The sequence below is a fragment of the Salvelinus fontinalis genome, unplaced genomic scaffold, assembly GCF_029448725.1.
Source record: "Salvelinus fontinalis isolate EN_2023a unplaced genomic scaffold, ASM2944872v1 scaffold_0569, whole genome shotgun sequence".
Taxonomy (NCBI): domain Eukaryota; kingdom Metazoa; phylum Chordata; class Actinopteri; order Salmoniformes; family Salmonidae; genus Salvelinus; species Salvelinus fontinalis.
Window position 1 is genome coordinate 27,940 of NW_026600778.1, and position 19,217 is coordinate 47,156.

The window sequence follows — 19,217 nt, forward strand, 5'->3', positions numbered from 1 at the left end:
TTATGGTCTTACATGTTTGCAGAAATGTTGCAATTTTGTAATGTGTTTTGTTTGGTAAATTGTTTTGTAAATTAATTCACATTTGTGGTGCCACTAAATAAACAATGAATTATTTAAATCAGTATTGTCAATATTATTATTAAAATATGTTTTTATAATGGAGGGAGGGTGGACAGGGAGTTAAAAAAATGAGCCCCAAAAGGTTCTTTGAGGAGCCATGATAAGGGGTTCGTCAAAGAACTTATCGGGGTTCCCACAAAAGGTTCTTCAAATAACTTTTAGGGGTTCCCCCACAGTTTTACTTTGAAGAACCCCTAAAGGATACTCCAGGAACCTTTACTTTTTAGAGTATATATTGATAAAAGAGAGACATTTACATAGTTATACACAACCCAATTTGGGATGACTATTTTAGGGCAAAATAGCAGCCACAACAGACAGACCTGATATCGCCCATAATTCGACGTCCTTGGACGTCACGTGCTGAGTGGGTATGTGGTATCCACTCCGCTCGCTGCCTCTCAGATCAAAGGTGGGTCCATCTGCTCCGTTCCCAAAGTGTGGTCTCCTGAGATCTCAAGTTTGAGGGATCCCTCGTGTACCATTTACCCAGGTCCGTCAGGCACCTCACCAAGTGAAGATTCACATCCTCATCGCCAAATGTGGTTAAATTTCTTTAATATCAACTGAGGAGACAAACTCATCACACAAGTCAGAGTTATTCTTAAACTAAATCTTTATTCACTTAATAAGGGAGCAGGTCAAGACAACGCACACATATAAAGTGAATCAATTGAGTGCTCTACGATAAAGACGGCTGGTCGGCAAATCATGCCCAGATTATTCGTTGAGAGCCCCGAGACAAAAGTACAAAGGTCTTTTATAGCCAAGATACTCTCCTTTCAACCTACATGACAAACAAATGATGTATAGAACAGCAGATGTATAGAACGGGTCACAAGATTAAGATTTGTATGAAAGATATCTATAATTGTCAGCAGACAGTATCTGCTGTAAAAACAGTACTCTTTGTGTAGAGACCAGGGTCTGGCCCTGGGGTCATCTCTCCCTGGTACCATATAGAACAGAAACATTAACTCATGCTCTGGAATGCGGTCTCTTTAGGTTTTATCACCCAAAAGACATTGTAAATCTCCTGTCAGTGTTATCTCCCAGAGGCCCATCCTCAGTAGAACACACAGACACTATAGTTCTAAGAACCCTCTATTCTGTTGCAAAAAACAACCATTTGATGCAATTAAAGTATTATAACATAATGTTGCAGTTTTGCTCTGTGTCCACTGAAAGTTGACTAGTAACAACAACTGGGACCTAAAAGACACCCACCATGACACCCACTAAATCTGCCCAAGAAGAGGGAAACAAAAGAAAAACCTACAACAAACTTAAAGACAGGAAGCAAACCAAAAAGGTGGCGCACCTAAAGGTGTTGACTCTCCACATCTATCAAGACAACTGGAGCACTGGGCCAGACACTCTTAAATAGAACCTGGACCAGCTCAGGTGAAACACCTTCCCACTAATGAGATGGACAAGCCAGCACAGATGTTACAAATACTGACTAAGGAGGAGACACCAATCAGTGTGTCCTACGTGCTAACGAGCTATACGTGCTAAAGTCCAACCTCAAAACATAAATGGAAAAATGAAAGCCTGGAACACCTTCACCCTTAAGAGAACAAAAACACTGCTCAAAAAAATAAAGGGAACACTTAAACAACACAATGTAGACACATGCACATTTGTGGCCTGCTGGAGGTAATTTTGCAGGGCTCTGGCAGTGCTCCTCCTGCTCAAAGGCGGAGGTAGCGGTCCTGTTGCTGGGTTGTTGCCCTCCTACGGCCTCCTCCACGTCTCCTGATGTACTGGCCTGTCTCCTGGTAGCGCCTCCATGCTCTGGACACTACGCTGACAGACACAGCAAACCTTCTTGCCACAGCTCGCATTGATGTGCCATCCTGGATGAGCTGCACTACCTGAGCCACTTGTGTGGGTTGTAGACTCCGTCTCATGCTACCACTAGAGTGAGAGCACCGCCAGCATTCAAAAGTGACCAAAACATCAGCCAGGAAGCATAGGAACTGAGAAGTGGTCTGTGGTCACCACCTGCAGAATCACTCCTTTATTGGGGGTGCCTTGCTAATTGCCTATAATTTCTACCTTTTGTCTATTCCATTTGCACAACAGCATGTGAAATTTATTGTCAATCAGTGTTGCTTCCTAAGTGGACAGTTTGATTTCACAGAAGTGTGATTGACTTGGAGTTACATTGTGTTGTTTAAGTGTTCCCTTTATTTTTTTGAGCAGTGTATATCCTATATTTCTGTTGGACGAGTTTGCTTACCACCAACAGAAAACAACTTCCAATTCACATTATAATCAACTACAATGCTTCACCTTCACCAATATAAACATGGTGTCTACTGGCTGTCAACAATTAAAAACAAGACAAAAACATTTTTTGCCCACTAGCTTCTAGAACTCTCCTCTTCCTATAACTCACTAGCTTCTAGAACTCTCCTCTTCCTAAAACTCACTAGCTTCTAGAACTCTCGTCCCCTTGGAACGAGCCCAAACATAACTAAATCTCCAATACAGGAAAAACGTGCAGTCAAAATAAATTGTGATCCATGGGAAGGCACTGGCTAAACGCAAAACCTTTTGACTGCCCACCCTTGATACAATCAGCAACCAAGTTGTCCTTATCACGTACATGTCTGATTTCAAGAGGAAACTCCTGCAATATCCGTAGTAACTTTCCACCTCACTGCGGAGCTTCTCTCTCTTTTCAGGGTTCACTAGATAGGCATGTTGTTGGATCGGGGCCCAGTCCCCAATGTCATGCTCTAGTACATTTGGGTTGGCACATCTGAGAATTAACTCTGATATTCTAAAAGCATGGAAACAATGTCAATATAATTGTACCAAATTGTCAGTTGGTTGCATAAATAATAATCATTACTAAATGTTACATGAATTGGAAATATTAAATATTTGGTTACATAGTCTTATTTCGAACAGCTTTTCAATTACATTTTGCTGTGTGTGTTCTCTGGTGCACTGTCAGCGCTCCAGAGTGGCTAAAACTCTTCCCACATTGATCACAGCTATAAGGTTTCTCTCCTGTGTGTGTTCTCTGGTGCACTGTCAGATTTCCAGATTGACGAAAAATCTTCCCACATTGATCACAGCTGTAAGGTTTCTCTCCTGTGTGTGTTCTCTGGTGCACTGTCAGCTCTCCAGATTGACAAAAACTCTTCCCACATTGATCACAGCTGTAAGGTTTCTCTCCTGTGTGTGTTCTCTGGTGCACTGTCAGCTCTCCAGATTGACAAAAACTCTTCCCACATTGAGCACAGCTATAAGGTTTATCTCCTGTGTGTGTTCTCTGGTGTATAGTCAGATTGCTAGATGTAACAAAACTCTTTCCACATTGATCACAGCTATAAGGTTTCTCTCCTGAGTGTATTCTCTGGTGTACTGTCAGCGCTCCAGATTGGCCAAAACTCTTCCCACATTGATCACAGCTATAAGGTTTCTCTCCTGTGTGTGTTCTCTGATGAATTTTAATGCCTGATGAGGTGAATCTCTTCCCACAGTCAGAGCAGCAGTGAGTTCTCTTCCCTGTGGATCTCTGCAGGTGTTTCTTGAGGTGTTCTGATCTGGAGAGACTCTTCTCTGCTTCTTCAGCATCACAAGGTTGTTGAGGCTCCCCAGAGGATCCAAGATAGTTAGCTATCTCTCCTGTGTGAACAACAAAGTCGGACAGATGATTAAAGGCCCACAACAGCGGTAATCCACTCTAAAATGTGATGCCAACAGCGTATCCATGATGTTGTACAACAATTGACGTCTGTAATAAATGTTAAAATTATTTGACAATTGTCTTAAAATGAGCAAGAATAGTCATATTTTGTGTTGTTTTCACATTAGTAGTAACATCGATGATTGTAGGCTAGAAATAAATTATTCATGTTATTGAAACTCTAAGCATTGTGCTAGACAACTTTTGGTATCCAATATAGGCCCCTTTCCGTGTTTAATAAAATTGCGGCACGAGGGCAATTTGACTGTAGAAACTCCTCCCTGCTAATGAGGAAACCGCTAGTTATGGATGTAGTATATCTGGTACTGAGGAAACCACTAGTTATGGATGTAGTATATCTGGTAATGAGGAAACCACTAGTTATGGATGTAGTATATCTGGTAATGAGGAAACCACTAGTTATGGATGTAGTATATCTGGTAATGAGGAAACCACTAGTTGTGGATGTAGTATATCTGGTAATGAGGAAACCACTAGTTATGGATGTAGTATATCTGGTAATGAGTAAACCACTAGTTATGGATGTAGTATATCTGGTAATGAGGAAACCACTAGTTATGGATGTAGTATATCTGCTAATGAGGAAACCACTAGTTATGGATGTAGTATATCTGGTAATGAGGAAACCACTAGTTATGGATGTAGTATATCTGCTAATGAGGAAACCACTAGTTATGGATGTAGTATATCTGCTAATGAGGAAACCGATAGTTATGGATGTAGTATATCTGCTAATGAGGAAACCACTAGTTATGGATGTAGTATATCTGCTAATGAGGAAACCGATAGTTATGGATGTAGTATATCTGGTAATGAGGAAACCGATAGTTATGGATGTAGTATATCTGCCTGGAGCAAAAATGGTGAGCAAAGATTTTAGTTTTTCACAATGTATTCTGAATGGGGGAAACTCAGGGGAGTAACCTCCATTTCCAGGTTGCTTATGGGTGCATTTCACAGTACTTTGGATTATAATTGTAAGGCTCGTTTGAATGTCCTGTTTAATATAACATTTGCTACAGTATGAATTATGTGTAATTATTGAAGAACCGCGTTAATGACAGTATCCATTTGGGTGTTTATTAATAAAGTTATAATATTTATTTTTTATTTCACCTTTATTTCACTAGGTAGGCCAGTCGAGAACAACTTCTCATTTACAACTGCGACCTGGCCAAGATAAAGCAAAGCAGTGTGACAAAAAAACATGGGATAAACAAAACTACAGTCAATAACACAATAGAAAAATCTATATAGTGTGTGCAAATGGAGTAAGGAGGAAAGGCAATAAATAGGCCATAGTAGTGAAGTAATTACAATTTAGCAAATTAACACTAGAGTGATAGATGTGCAGATGATGATGTGCAAGTAGAATTACTGGGGTGCAAATGAGAAAAAAAGTAAATAAAACATGGGGATGAGGTAGGCAGTTGGATGGGCTATTTACAGATGGGCTGTGTACAGCTGCAGCGATCGGTAAGCTGCTCAGATAGCTGATGCTTAAAGTTAGTGAAGGATATATAAGTCTCCAACTTCAGCGATTTTTGCAATTCATTCCAGTCATTGGCAGCAGAGAGCTGGAAGGAAAGGCGGCCAAAGGAGGTGTTGGCTTTGGGGATGACCAGTGAGATATACCTCCTGGAGCTCATGCTATGGGTGGGTGTTGCTATGGTGAACAGTATGCCGAGTTAAGGCGGCCTAGCAACTTTAGAATGACCTGGAGCCAGTGGGTTTGGCGACGAATATGTAGTGAAGGCCTGCCGACGAGAGCATACAGGTCGAAGTGGTGGGTGGTATATGGGGCTTTGGTGACAAAACGGATGGAACTGTGAAGGACTGCATCCGGTTTGCTGAGTAGAGTGTTGGAGGCTATTTTGAAAATTACATCGCCGAAGTCAAGGATCGGTAGGATAGTCAGTTTTATGAGGGTATGTTTGGCAGCGTGAGTGAAGGAGGCTTTGTTGCGAAATAGGAAGCTGATTGTAGATTTAATTTTGGGTTGGAGATGCTTAATATGAGTCTGGAATGAGAGTTTACAGTCTAACCAGACACTTAGGTATTTGTCCACATATTCTAAGTCAGAATCGTCCAGAGTAGTGATGCTAGTCGGGCAGGCGGGTGCAGGCAAGATCGGTTGAAGAGCATGCATTTCATTTTACTAGCGTTTAAGAGCAGTTTCTTGGCCACAGAAGGAGTTTGGAATTGCATTGAATGGCATTGAAGCTCGTTTTGGAGGTTTGTTAACACAGTGTCCAAAGAAGGGCCAGATGTATACAGAATGGTGTCGTCTGCGGAGAGGTGGATCAAGGAATCACCCACAGCAAGAGCAACATCGTTGCTATATACAGAGAAAAGAGTTGGTCTGAGAATTGAACCCTGTGGTACCTCCATAGAGACTGCCAGAGGTTCGGACAACAGGTGAACCAAACAAGTCAGTCATTTGAGAAACCAAGGTTGTTGAGTCTGCCGATAAGAATACGGTGATTGACAGAGTCGAAACCCCTGGCCAGGTCGATGAAGACGGCTGCACAGTACTGTCTTTTATCGATGGCGATTAAGATATCGTTTAGTACCTTGAGTGTGGCTGAGGTGCACCTGTGACCAGCTCGGAAACCGGATTGCACAGCGGAGAAGGTACGGTGAGATTCAAAATGGTCAGTGATCTGTTTGATAATTAACTTGACTTTAGAAGACTTTAGAACGGCAGGGCAGGAGGGATATAGGTCTGTAACAGTTTGGGTCTAGAGTGTCACCGAAGAGGGGTATGACCGCGGAAGCGTTCCAATCTTTAGGAATCTCTGACGAAACGAAAGAGAGGTTGAACAGACTAGTAATAGGGGTTGCCACAATGGCGGCGGATAATTTAAAAAGAGAGGGTCCAGAATGTCTAGCCCAGCTGATTTGTACGGGTAAAGGTTTAGCAACTCTTCCAGAACATCAGCTATCTGGATTTGGGTGAAGGAGAACCTTTTTGGAGTTAGAGCTACAGGATGCAGATTTCTGTTTGAAAAAGCTAGCCTTTGCTTTCCTAACTGACTGTGTGTATTAGTTACTGACTTCTCTGAAAAGTTGCATATCGCGGGGACTATTTGATGCTAGTGCACAGTACGCCACAGGATTTTTTGTGCTGGTCGAGGGTAGAGGTCGACCGAGTATGATTTTTCAACGCCGATACTGATTATTGGAGGACCAAAAAAGCCGATACCGATTAATCGGGCATTTAATTTTTATTTTCTTAAATTTGTAATAATGACAATTACAACAATACTGAATGAACACTTATTTTAACTTAATATAATACATCAATAAAATCAATTTAGCCTCAATTAAATAATGAAACATGTTCAATTTGGTTTAAATAATGCAAAAACAAAGTGTTGGAGAAGAAAGTAAAAGTGCAATATGTGCCATGTAAGAAAGCTAACGTTTAAGTTCCTTGCTCAGAACATGTGAAAGCTGGTGGTTCCTTTTAACATGAGTCTTCAATATTCCCAGGTAAGAAGTTTTCGGTTGTAGTTATTATAGGAATTATAGGACTATTTCCCTCTATACCATTTGTATTTCATTAACCTTTGACTATTGGATGTTCTTATAGGCACTTTAGTATTGCCAGTGTAACAGTATAGCTTCCGTCCCTCTCCTCGCTCCTCCCTGGGCTCGAACCAGCAACACAACGACAACAGCCACCATCGAAGCAGTGTTACCCATGCAGAGCAAGGGGAACAACTACTAGAAAGCTCAGAGCGAGTGACGTTTGAAACGCTATTAGCGCGCACCCCGCTAACTAGCTAGCCATTTCACTTTGGTTACACCAGCCTCATCTCGGGAGTTTATAGGCTTGAAGTCATAAACAGCGCAATGCTTGACACACAACGAAGAGCTGCTGGCAAAATGCACAAAAGTGCTGGTTGAATGAATTTTTACGCACCTGCTTCTGCCTACCACCACTCAGTCAGATACTTAGATACTTGTATGCTCAGTCAGATTATATGCAACGCAGGACACGCTAGATAATATCTAGTAATATCATCAACCATGTGTAGTTAACTAGTGATTATGATTGATTGTTTTATATAAGATAAATGTAATGCTAGCTAGCAACTTACCTTGGCTTACTGCATTCGCGTAACAGGCAGTCTCCTTGTGGAGCGCAACGAGAGAGAGGCAGGTCGTTATTGCGTTGGACTTGTTAACTGTAATGTTGCAAGATTGTATCCCCCGAGCTGACAAGGTAAAAATCTGTCGTTCTGCCCCTGAACAAGGCAGTTAACAGGCCGTCATTGAAAATAAGAATGTGTTCTTAACTGACTTGCCTAGTTAAATAAAGATATTAAAAAAAGTACATTTTTAAATAAAAAATAAAAAAATAAAATTGGCGATTTCTGATTGTTATGAAAACTTGAAATCGGACCTAATTAAATCGGCCATTCCGATTAATCGGTCGACCTCTAGTTGAGGGCAGTCAGGTCTGGAGTGAACAAAGGGCTATATCTGTTCTTAGTTCTACATTTTTTGAAAGGGGCATGCTTATTTAAGGTGGTGAGGAAATTACTTTTAAAGAACAACCAGGCATCCTCTACTGATGGGACGAGGTCAATATCCTTCCAGGATACCCAGGCCAGGTCGATTAGAAAGGTCTGCTTGCAGAAGGGTTTTAGGGAGCGTTTGACAGTGATGAGGAGTGGTCGTTTGACCGCGGATCCATAACGGATGCAGGCAATGAGGCAGTGATCGCTGAGATTCTGATTGAAAACAGCAGAGGTGTATTTGGAGGGCAAGTGGGTCAGGATAATATCTATGAGGGTGCCCATATTTACGGATTTAGGGTTGTAACTGGTGGGTTCCTTGATAATTTGTGTGAGATTGAGGGCATCTAGCTTGGATTGTAGGACGGCCGGGGTGTTAAGCATATCCCAGTTTAGGTCACCTAATAGAACGAACTCTGAAGATAGATGGGGGGCAATCAATTCACATATGGTGTCCAGGGCACCGCTGTGAGCTGAGGGGGGTCTATAAACAGGCGGCAACAGTGAGAGACTTATTTCTGGACAGATTAATTTTTAAAATTAGAAGCTCGAACTGTTTGGGCTTAGACCTGGAAAGTATGATACAACTTTGCAGGCCATCTCTGCAGTAGATTGCAACTCCTCCCCCTTTAGCAGTTCTATCTTGACGGAAAATGTTGTAGTTGGGGATGGAAATTTCAGAATTTTTGGTGGCCTTCCAAAGCCAGGATTCAGACACGGCAAAGACATCAAGGTTGGCAGAGTGTGCTGAAGCAGTGAGTAAAACAAACTTAGGGAGGAGGCTTCTGATGTTAACATGCATGAAACCACGGCTTTTACGGTTACAGAAGTCAACAAATGAGAGCGCCTCTTGACACACAGGGCCTGGGTTAACCTCTACATCACCTGAGGAACAGAGGAGTAGGATGAGGGTATGGCTAAAAGCTATCATAACTGGTCGTCTAGTGGGTTGGGAATAGAGAATAAAAGGAGCAGATTTCTGGGCGTGGTAGGATAGATTCAAGGCATAATGTAAAGACAGGTGTATAGTAGGGTGCGGGTACAGTGGAGGTAAACCTAGGCATTGAGTGACGATAAGAGAGGTTGCATCTCTGGAGGCACCAGTTATGCTAGGTGAGGTCACTGCATGTGTGGGAGGTGGGACAAAAGAGTTCTCTGAGGCATGTTGAGTGGGACTAGTGCCTCTGCAGTAAAATAAAACAATGATAACTACCCTAAACAACAGTATACAAGGCATATTGACATTAGAGAGAGACATAAAGCGAGGCATAAAGCAATCACAGGTATTAATTGGGAGAGCTAGCTAAGACAACAACGGGTAAGACAACAGTTAATCAGCTAAGACAACAACAATAGGTAAACTGGCTATGAATGGGCAGAGAGGGTCAGTTAACTACACATAGGGCCTGAGTTTGAGGCTGGGGCCGACAGATAAACAAAATGGAGAACCGTGATCAATGAACAGTCCAGCAGGCATCAGCTATGTAGCCAAGTGATTATAAGGTCCAGTGAACAGCAATATATGAAACAGGGAAGCCGTTAGGTAGTCGATACTACGCAAGCCGGGAGATGCACCTGGCTCGAGGCTAACTGGTGATGTCTTCGGGACAAGGGCGTCACCGACGCCGGGCAAATGCCGGTTGAGGGCAAATCTGATGGAATTGCGTCGGCAGACCAGTCGTGATGGATCGGCAGTGCTCAGTGTCGACAAAGGGTCCAGGACAATTGGCAAAAGAGGTATTGTAGCTGGAGTAATTTTGTTTTCTAGCCGGGAGATGCACCTAGCTCGAGGCTAACTGGTGCTAGCTTCGGGACAAGGGTATTAGCCACTATAGCCAATCCGGTGCAAAGGTCCAGAACTTACGGCAGGAATCAGGTGATGTAGTGGCTTAGTGAAGAGTCTGGGAGGCATCAGCTGTGTAGCCGAGTGATCATAGGGTCCACTGAGCAGGCCGGGAGATGGGTCTGGCTCAAGGCTAGCTTCGGGGCTGGGCCACTTGGTGGCAGCTAGCTAGCTGCGATTATCCGGTGTAATGGTCCAGAGCTTACGGCAGGAATACAGTGATGTAGTGGAGAAAAACAGTCCGATATGCTCAGGGTTGATATTGTGCTGTGCAGACTGGCAGGTATTAGACTGGCAGGTATTATCCAGGCTAAAAGTGGCTGGTGTCTGAGCTAAAAAGGTAAAGGCCGCTAGCAGTGGCTAACAATGACTAAATAGCTAGTAGCTAATTAGCTGGTTATCTTCTGATGGCTAGCTTCTGATGGAGGTTCTAGCTATAAGATCTAAAAAAAAAAAATAGCAGATCCGTATCATAATGGGTGAGGCGGGTTGCCGTCTTGGATTACAAGATTAAACCATTAACCAACCATTAAACCGTTAAAAACCATTGGATTTAGCAAACTCTGAAATTATTTAGTGTTTCTGTGCCCATGAAAACTATTTTCCCAGCGTAACATAAGGAGCCACTAAATTATACATAGTTCGAGTGCATTTCAGAATACAAAAAAACTGTCCGATAGCAAGATCCCGTATTTAAGTTGAAGTTCATCATATGACAAGCGTAACGTTATGACTATAACTACTGTTCCTTGAAGGAGGGAAACTAGGTACAACATACTATCACAAATTCACGCCTCACTGGAAGCCCCGCCTTCCACAGGTGATGAGCGTGAGGTTTGGATTTAATCCTTCAATTTAATACCGCTCTTCACCGACCCAGGAAGGGGTGGGGCCAATTAGGTGTTGTACCTCATTTCCCTCCTTCAGGAAAGTGTAATTATAATCAAAGTTACACTCCCTTTCAGTCGGTCAACTTCGGTAGAACATACTATGGGGAAATACAATCATTCCCCAACCGACCCAAACGAATACTAAATGAAACAGCCCATGGCAGATCACCCAGACCTGACCCCGCAAGATGCGTCAGTTTTGTCAATTTATTCATTGTCTTTTGTTTGAAACACTCCTGTCAGTGTTGAGTAAGGATGCACACCTGATTACACATATAGAAGTAGAACTAGTCAACCTGGACTGAGCACAAATGTAGGTCTATAAAATGTGCCTATTTGGGGATGTCTGATAGTATTTCTGATTGTCTTAAAACTTCTTGTGAATAGGGGGCGCTGTTTTCACTTTGGAAAAAATCGTGCCCAAATTAAACGGCCTCGTACTCTGTTCTAGATCATACAATATGCATATTATTATTACTATTGGATAGAAAACACTCTGAAGTTTCTAAAACTGTTTGAATTATATCTGTGAGTAAAACAGAACTCATTTGGCAGCAAAGTGAAAATTCTGAAAATGAGGCTCTGTGTCAGGGCCTGCCTATTCAACTGGCTTTTATTTATGGATCTGTATGCACTTCATACGCCTTCCACTAGATGTCAACAGGCAGTAGAAGGTTGAATGGGGTGTCTAGCTTGATGTGAGGCCGAATAAGAGCTTTTGGAGTGACAGGTCCGCCCTATTGTCAGTATTCTGCTGCGCGCCAGGGAACCTCACATTGTCTTCTGAAAAGCGTTCGGTATACACTACGAATTGCTCCGGCTCTGATTTTATTTGATACATATGAGAAAAGCATCACAAAGTAGGATTTTTCAACCGAGTTTGACCAGTTTATTCAACGTTTATTGGGACTTTTGGAATTTTTCGTTCCATGGGCAAACATTTCTTGGACACATGACCTCCGCATGGCTAGCCAAAGTTGCTAATTCGATAGAGTAGGCTAAGGAAGATGTTTTTCTGATGGTTAGGCTATCTTGTTTCAGAGGGGTGTCATCAATAGCCCATAATGACGAAGTGAAAACAGGTAAAAAAACAGAAATACCTTATTTACATAAGTATTCAGACCCTTTTCTATGAGACTCAAAATTGCTTTCAGGTGCATCTTGTTTCCATTAATAATCCTTGAGATGTATCTACAACTTGTTCGTAGTCCACCTGTGGTAAATTCAACTGATTGGACATGATTTGGAAGGCACACACACACCTGTCTATATATGGTCCCAAAGTTGACAGCGCATGTCAGAGCAAAAACCAAGCCATGAGGTCGAAGGAACTGTCCGTAGAGCTCCAAGACAGGATTATGTCGAGGCACAGATCTGGGGAAGGGTACCAAATTTTTTTTGCAGCATTGAAGGTCCCCAAGAACACAGTGACCTCCATCATTTTTAAATGGAATACTCTTCCTAGAGCTGGTCACCCGACCAAACTGAGCGATTGGGGGAGAAAGGCCTTGGTCAGGGAGGTGAACAAAAACCTGATGGTCACTCTGACAGAGCTCCAAAGTTCCTCTGTGGAGATGGGAGAACCTTCCAGAAGGACAACCATCTCTGCAGCACTCCACCAATCAGACCTTTATGGTAGAGTGGCCAGACGGAAGCCACTCCTCAGTAAAAGGCACATGACAGCCTGCTTGGAGTTTGACAAAAGGCACCTTAAGGACTCTAAAACCATGAGAAACAAGATTCTCTGGCTTGATGAAACCAAGATTGAACTCAATGGCCTGAACGCCAAGAGTCACGTCTGGAGGAAACCTGGCACCATCCCCACAGTGAAGCATGTTGGTGGCAGCATCATGCTGTGGGGATTGTTTTTCAGCAGCAGGGACTGGGAGACTAGTCAGGATCGAGGGAAATATTAACAGAGCAAAGTGCAGAGAGATCCTTGATGAAAGACCTACTCCAGAGTGCTCAGGACCTCAGACTGGGGCAAAGGTTCACCGTCCAACAGGACAACGACCTTAAGCACACAACCAAGACAACACAGGAGTCGCTTCGGGACAAGTCTCTGAATGTCCTTGAGTGGCCCAGCCAGAGCCCGGACTTGAGCCCGATCTGACATCTCTGGAGAGACGTGAAAATAGCTGTGCAGTGATGTTCCCCATCCAACCTGACAGAGCTAGAGAGGATCTGCAGAGAAGGATGGGAGAAACTCCCCAAATGCAGGAGTGCCAAATAAATTAGCTAAATGAAAGGGGGGGAAAAATAATTTTATCAATTTTAGAATAAGGCTTTAAACAAAATGTGGACAAAGTCAAGGGGTCTGACTACTTTCCGAATGCACTGTATACAGCAACAGCTACCCCATAAGCATTCCTGTCTTTTCTGTAGATGTTACAGTGGGGCAAAAAAGTATTTAGTCAGCCACCAATTGTGCAAGTTCTCCCACTTAAAAAGATGAGAGAGGTCTGTAATGTTCATCATAGGTACACTTCAACTATGACAGACAAAATGAGAAAATAAAATCACATTGTAGGATTTTTAATGAATTTATTTGCAAATTATGGTGGAAAATAAGTATTCGGTCACCCTTTTTTTGCCCCACTATATATCCGTGTATTGCTACTGCTGTATGAAAGGAATATTCTCAGTGAGTTTTAGAGATTGACAGTACAGTGCATTCCAAATTCAATAGGTAGGCAAGTACATAAAAACGTTTTCAAATAAAAACTATTCCAGAAAATGTCAAAGCGTATATAACGCCCGTCCAAGAGACTGTCGACCAATCACGTTCATATTGTCATGCTGTGACACGCAGTTCCTAAGCTAATTCTCACAAAAATCCCAATGTTCTTTTCTTTAAGCTGTTAATACGAATCGAAAGTAGTTTCCAATATCCTAATTTCTTAAAGTATTTCTGGATAGTGATAGGAACTAATAGTGATACACAAGCTAGGTCTATTTGAAACATTGCCATCCCATGGCAGCATTTACCAGCCACCAGGCTCAGAATTTTAAAACCACATAAAAAATTATTTAAAACACAATTATATTTTTGCCCAAAGTTAAGATATAAATTATTCAAACTGAACATAATTCACGCTGGTTATTATTTTAAGCTATTTTAGTTTTGGAGTCAAAGATAGTTTTGGAATAGGTTTCACTTTTCAAACAGGTTTGTTATTTTATTTCAGTTTACTAAATAGTTTTCCCCTAATTACTTTTTCTATAATAAGCATGGAGGTTTGCCCTATCAACCAGTCATAGGTACTGACGATAAAGCGCCTCGTAACCTAGCTGGGAATGGGACAGACGGAACCGATCTGTGGTAACAGACAGGGGACATTTGTAATCAAATCTAATTCCCAGGAATGGGGTTCATATGAACCCCAGAGACTGTGTGGGATAATAACATGGCCCTGTCCAACCCTGCTTGTTCCCTCGACTCCGCTACCAAACACCAATCTCCAACAGGGCCCTTAACCTGTATCACTAGACACCTCATAGTGAGCTACAGGTAGGAATCATCAATGAATCCCAATAATGAGACACCTCTGGGGAGCGGTGTCACCAACATGTAAAAAAAATATAGTGTTTTATGACAAACCATTTTTTACAAATCCGTCAAAACACCAACTTAGACTTTACCGTGAAATGCTTTACTTACAAGCCCTTAACCAACAGTGCAGTTCAAGAAGAAGAAAACGTTTACCAAGTAGACTAAAATAAAAAGTAATAATAAAAAGTAACACAATGAGAATAACAATAACGAGGTTTTATACAGGGGGTACCGGTACCAAGTCAGTGTGGAGGCTATATACAGGGGGCACCGGTACCGAGTCAGTGTGTGGGGGTACAGGCTAGTTGAGGTAATCTGTACATGAAGGTGGGGGCGTAGTGACTATGCATAGGTAACAAACAAATAGCGAGTAGCAGCAGTGCACAAAAGGGAGGGGGGTGGGGGGGTCAATGTAAATTGTCCGGTGGTGATTTTATGAATTGTTCAGCAGTCTTATGGCTTGCGGGTAGAAGCTGTTGAGGCTTTTGGTCCTAGACATGGCACTCCGGTACCGCTTGCCGTGCGTTAGCAGAGAAAACAGTCTATGACTTGGGTGACTGGAGTCTCTGACAATTTTGTGGGCTTTCCTCTGACACGCCTATTATATAGGTCCTGGATGGCAGGAAGCTTGGCCACAATGATGTACTGGGCCGTTCGCACTACCCTCTGTAGCGCCTTACGGTCAAATGCCGAGCAGTTGCCATACCAGGCGGTGATGCAACCGGTCAGGATGCTCTCGGTGGTGCAGCTGTATTACCTTTTGAGGATCTGGGGACCCATGCCAAATCATTTCAGTCTCCTGAGGGGGAAAAGGTTTTGTTGTGCCCTCTTCATGACTGTCTTGGTATATACCAACGTGGGTGATTAAAAGATGAACTGAGGTCCACACTCCAGTCCAGTTGATGGTGGTAATGCAGCTTAAAGTTGGTTGCCAAGCGCCATAAAAAGTCCAAAGAAGAAAAAGAAAACTAAAGGAAGGTGAAATTACGAGAAACTAATTTGGTTTACCGTTTGGGGCGTCGCGACTGGTTACTTATTTTGATGTGATATGAAAGTTGTGTGAAATTATTTTGATGTGATATGAAAGTACAGCGATTTATGTTTCTAGAAATGTATCGCAATTGTGAATCGATTCACATTTAAATGGAATATTTGACTATTTTAGCTGCCAGAGCCAGTCTACCTCTGAAAATAACATACCTTGAGGAGTAACGGAGGCAGCAATTAGCAGTAGAAACAATCGTTTCGGTAAAAAGCTGAGGGATGGGGCTGGAGAAATGCAACCATCCATGATATCAACATGATAGTTTTAACCATGTTTTGAGGATATAGTGTTTGTTTATATTTACTGACAAACATTGGAGTAAAAAAAAGCATATATTTTTGGTTCTGATGGGGTACGACAGACAACTGCTGATTGCCCTTTTAAGAGTACATCTTGGACTAAGATAATAGAAGATATTGAGGACTACAGTATTTCAGGTATTGTCATTGGATGCATTTGTTAACGTTTAGTTGATGGTCCACTCTTGATGTTCTACACGTTACAGTGTAGCTTCAGCCATTCCTACAGAACAACATTAAAGTGTAGAACACCTTTCCTGCATATTGGTTCAACGACTGCAGAGACGGTACTTACTGGTGTTAAACAGATCTCCAACCTCCTCTTCTTCATCCAATGTGACAGTCATCTCCCCCTCCTCTTTCACTCCAAAAACTGCATCCCCATCTTTCTCCTCCTCCTCTTCTTTTACTGTAACATCCTCCTCCTCTTTCACTCTGAACGAGTCCTCTTCTTTCACTGTAATGTCTTTCTCTTCTTCTTTCACGGTAACAGCCTCACCCTCTACTTGTTTTTGTATTGTAACAGCCTCCTCTTCGTCCTCCTCTTTCACGAAAGCTTCTTTCTCCGTCCAGCAGACCACCTCTTCTTTAGCAGAAGGAGAATAACTTAGTGAACTCATGGTCGGAGATGTTAGCTAGCTAGCATTAGTGACTAGCCTAGTTCTAAGCTAACTTAGCAAACCAGCTAGCTGACAAACAACGTAAATATATAATTAAATGGGCCAACAAGTACATACGACAGAAGTGTGTTTAATACACAGCGACTAATATACACCAAAACATTGTAAAGAGCGTGAATGTTGTAGCTATGTTTGCTAGAAAGCTAACGATGGGTCTAACTAGCTGTTGTTGTTGAAGGAGCGCCCCGTCCACTAGATTATACGTCACACTGGCAGCATGAAGCAAATCGCCATCTGCTGACAGGTGTGGGCAACACAGTTGAGGAACCAAACGTTTATTTTTTATTTATTTAATAAAATTGTATTATTATATTAAGTCGTTCAAAGAGAAGCATGTGTTGATTGATTCGTGTTTAATGAGTGAGAATTTAAATCAAACTTTACACACCACTACATATTTGCATTGATTCACACTTCTGACATGGATCATTTTGACCCCAGAGGCATATCTTTTATCATAGCCAAAATGTGGTTTATTCAATTCTTCCAATTTTTCATGACTTTATCAATCAACTTGTTCTTAATAAATATAAATCATGGTTTTGTGTTTCTGTATCAATATGGACTTTTAACAAATTCAAATCCTTTGCATTCATGTTGTCCCCAACCAAAAGCACCTTTGATAAATATGACGTTTATTTCAAATCAAAATCACATTTTATTGGTCACTTACACGTATTTAGCAGATGTTATTGAAGGTGTAGTGAAATGCTTGTGTTTCTAGCTCCGACAGTGCAGTAATATCTAACAAGTGATATCTAACAATTTCACAACATACAGTATAACCAATAGACACAAATCAAAGTATTTGAATCTAAGTTTCTCTGTAGACATGATCCATCCCACCAGAGGGTGGAGGGGCACCTGTATCGGTGGTTTTGACCAGATAGACACCTGCAGACACACAGTATAGTGCCTCCCATGTACTCTCCTAAGATTGGACTTTTCTATACCACGTATCACGTGACTGTGTACAAAACTGCCATTGGTAGAAAACTCTGCCAGTGGTAGAAAAATCTGCCAGTGAAATACAGCGCATTCATTAAGTATTCAGACCCCTTCACTTTTTCCACATTTAGTGACATTACAGCCTTATTCTAAATTGAATATTTTTCCCCTCATCAATCTACACACAATAGCCCATAATGGACAACCCCAAAACAGGTTTAGACATTTTTGCAAATGTATTTACTTAAGTATTCAGACCCTTTGCTATGAGACTCGAAATTGAGCTCAGATGTATCCTGATTCCATTGATCATCTTTGAGATGTTTCTCCAGCTTGATTGGAGTCCACTTGTGGTAAATTCAATTGATTAGACATGATTTGGAGAGGCACACACCTGTCTATATAAAGTCTCACAGTTTACAGTGCATGTCAGAGCAAAAACCAAGCCATGAGGTCAAAAGAATTCGAGGCACAGATCTGGGGAAAGGTACCAAAAAATGTCTTCAGCATTGAAGGTCCCCAAGAACACAGTGGCCTCCATCATTCTTAAAAGGAAGAAGTTTGGAACCACCAAGACCCTTCCTAGAGCTGGCCGCCAGGCCAAACTGAGAAATCGGGGGAGAAGGGCCTTGGTCAGGGTGTTGAACAAGAACCCGATGTTCACTCTGACAGAGCTCCAGAGTTCCTCTGTGGAGATGGGAGAACCTTCCAGAAGGACGACCATCTCTGCAGCACTCCACCAATCAGGCCTTTATGAAGCAATGATTAAATTGTCAACATTTATTTCAATGGACAATTCAGTGAACTGTTCTGTGAAAGGTGTCGGCTAGAGATGACATGCAGGAGCTTGCAGGGATTTGTAGTCTTGCATGTCGTCTACTTTGATGCTAATTAGCATTTTCGAATCCGAGAAGGTATAAATGATAGGTTATGAATTAACAGGTATAAATGATGGGTTATGAATTAACAGGTATAAATGATGGGTTATGAATTAACAGGTATAAATGATGGGTTATGAATTAACAGGTATAAATGATGGGTTATGAATTAACAGGTATAAATGATGGGTTATGAATTAACAGGTATAAATGATGGGTTATGAATTAACAGGTATAAATGATGGGTTATGAATTAACAGGTATAAATGATGGGTTATGAATTAACAGGTATAAATGATGGGTTATGAATTAACAGGTATAAATGATGGGTTATGAATTAACAGGTATAAATGATGGGTTATGAATTAACAGGTATAAATGATGGGTTATGAATTAACAGGTATAAATGATGGGTTATGAATTAACAGGTATAAATGATGGGTTATGAATTAACAGGTATAAATGATGGGTTATGAATTAACAGGTATAAATGATGGGTTATGAATTAACAGGTATAAATGATGGGTTATGAATTAACAGGTATAAATGATGGGTTATGAATTAACAGGTATAAATGATGGGTTATGAATTAACAGGTATAAATGATGGGTTATGAATTAACAGGTATAAATGATGGGTTATGAATTAACAGGTATAAATGATGGGTTATGAATTAACAGGTATAAATGATGGGTTATGAATTAACAG

The 19,217-nt window shown here is 41.6% G+C and overlaps 1 protein-coding gene across 1 annotated transcript; it reads right to left on the reverse strand.

Moving 5' to 3' along the window:
- Positions 1-718: 718 nt before the first annotated feature.
- Positions 719-16,865, reverse strand: LOC129846508 (zinc finger protein 239-like). The gene is made up of 2 exons (XM_055914439.1): positions 16,299-16,865; positions 719-3,765 (listed from the first exon to the last, which is right to left on the reverse strand). The coding sequence occupies exons 1-2, from the start codon at positions 16,621-16,623 to the stop codon at positions 3,047-3,049; spliced, it is 1,044 nt and encodes a 347-aa protein (XP_055770414.1). The 5' UTR covers positions 16,624-16,865; the 3' UTR covers positions 719-3,046.
- Between the last annotated feature and the right edge of the window lie 2,352 nt (positions 16,866-19,217).

Bases quoted from the DNA above. Each gene is read 5' to 3' on its own strand.
- LOC129846508 (XM_055914439.1), bottom strand. From the start codon at position 16,623: ATGAGTTCACTAAGTTATTCTCCTTCTGCTAAAGAAGAGGTGGTCTGC. The intron at 3,766-16,298 runs GTAAGTACCGTC...TTGTTCACACAG, and splicing joins TGGAGATCTGTTTAACACCA to GAGAGATAGCTAACTATCTT.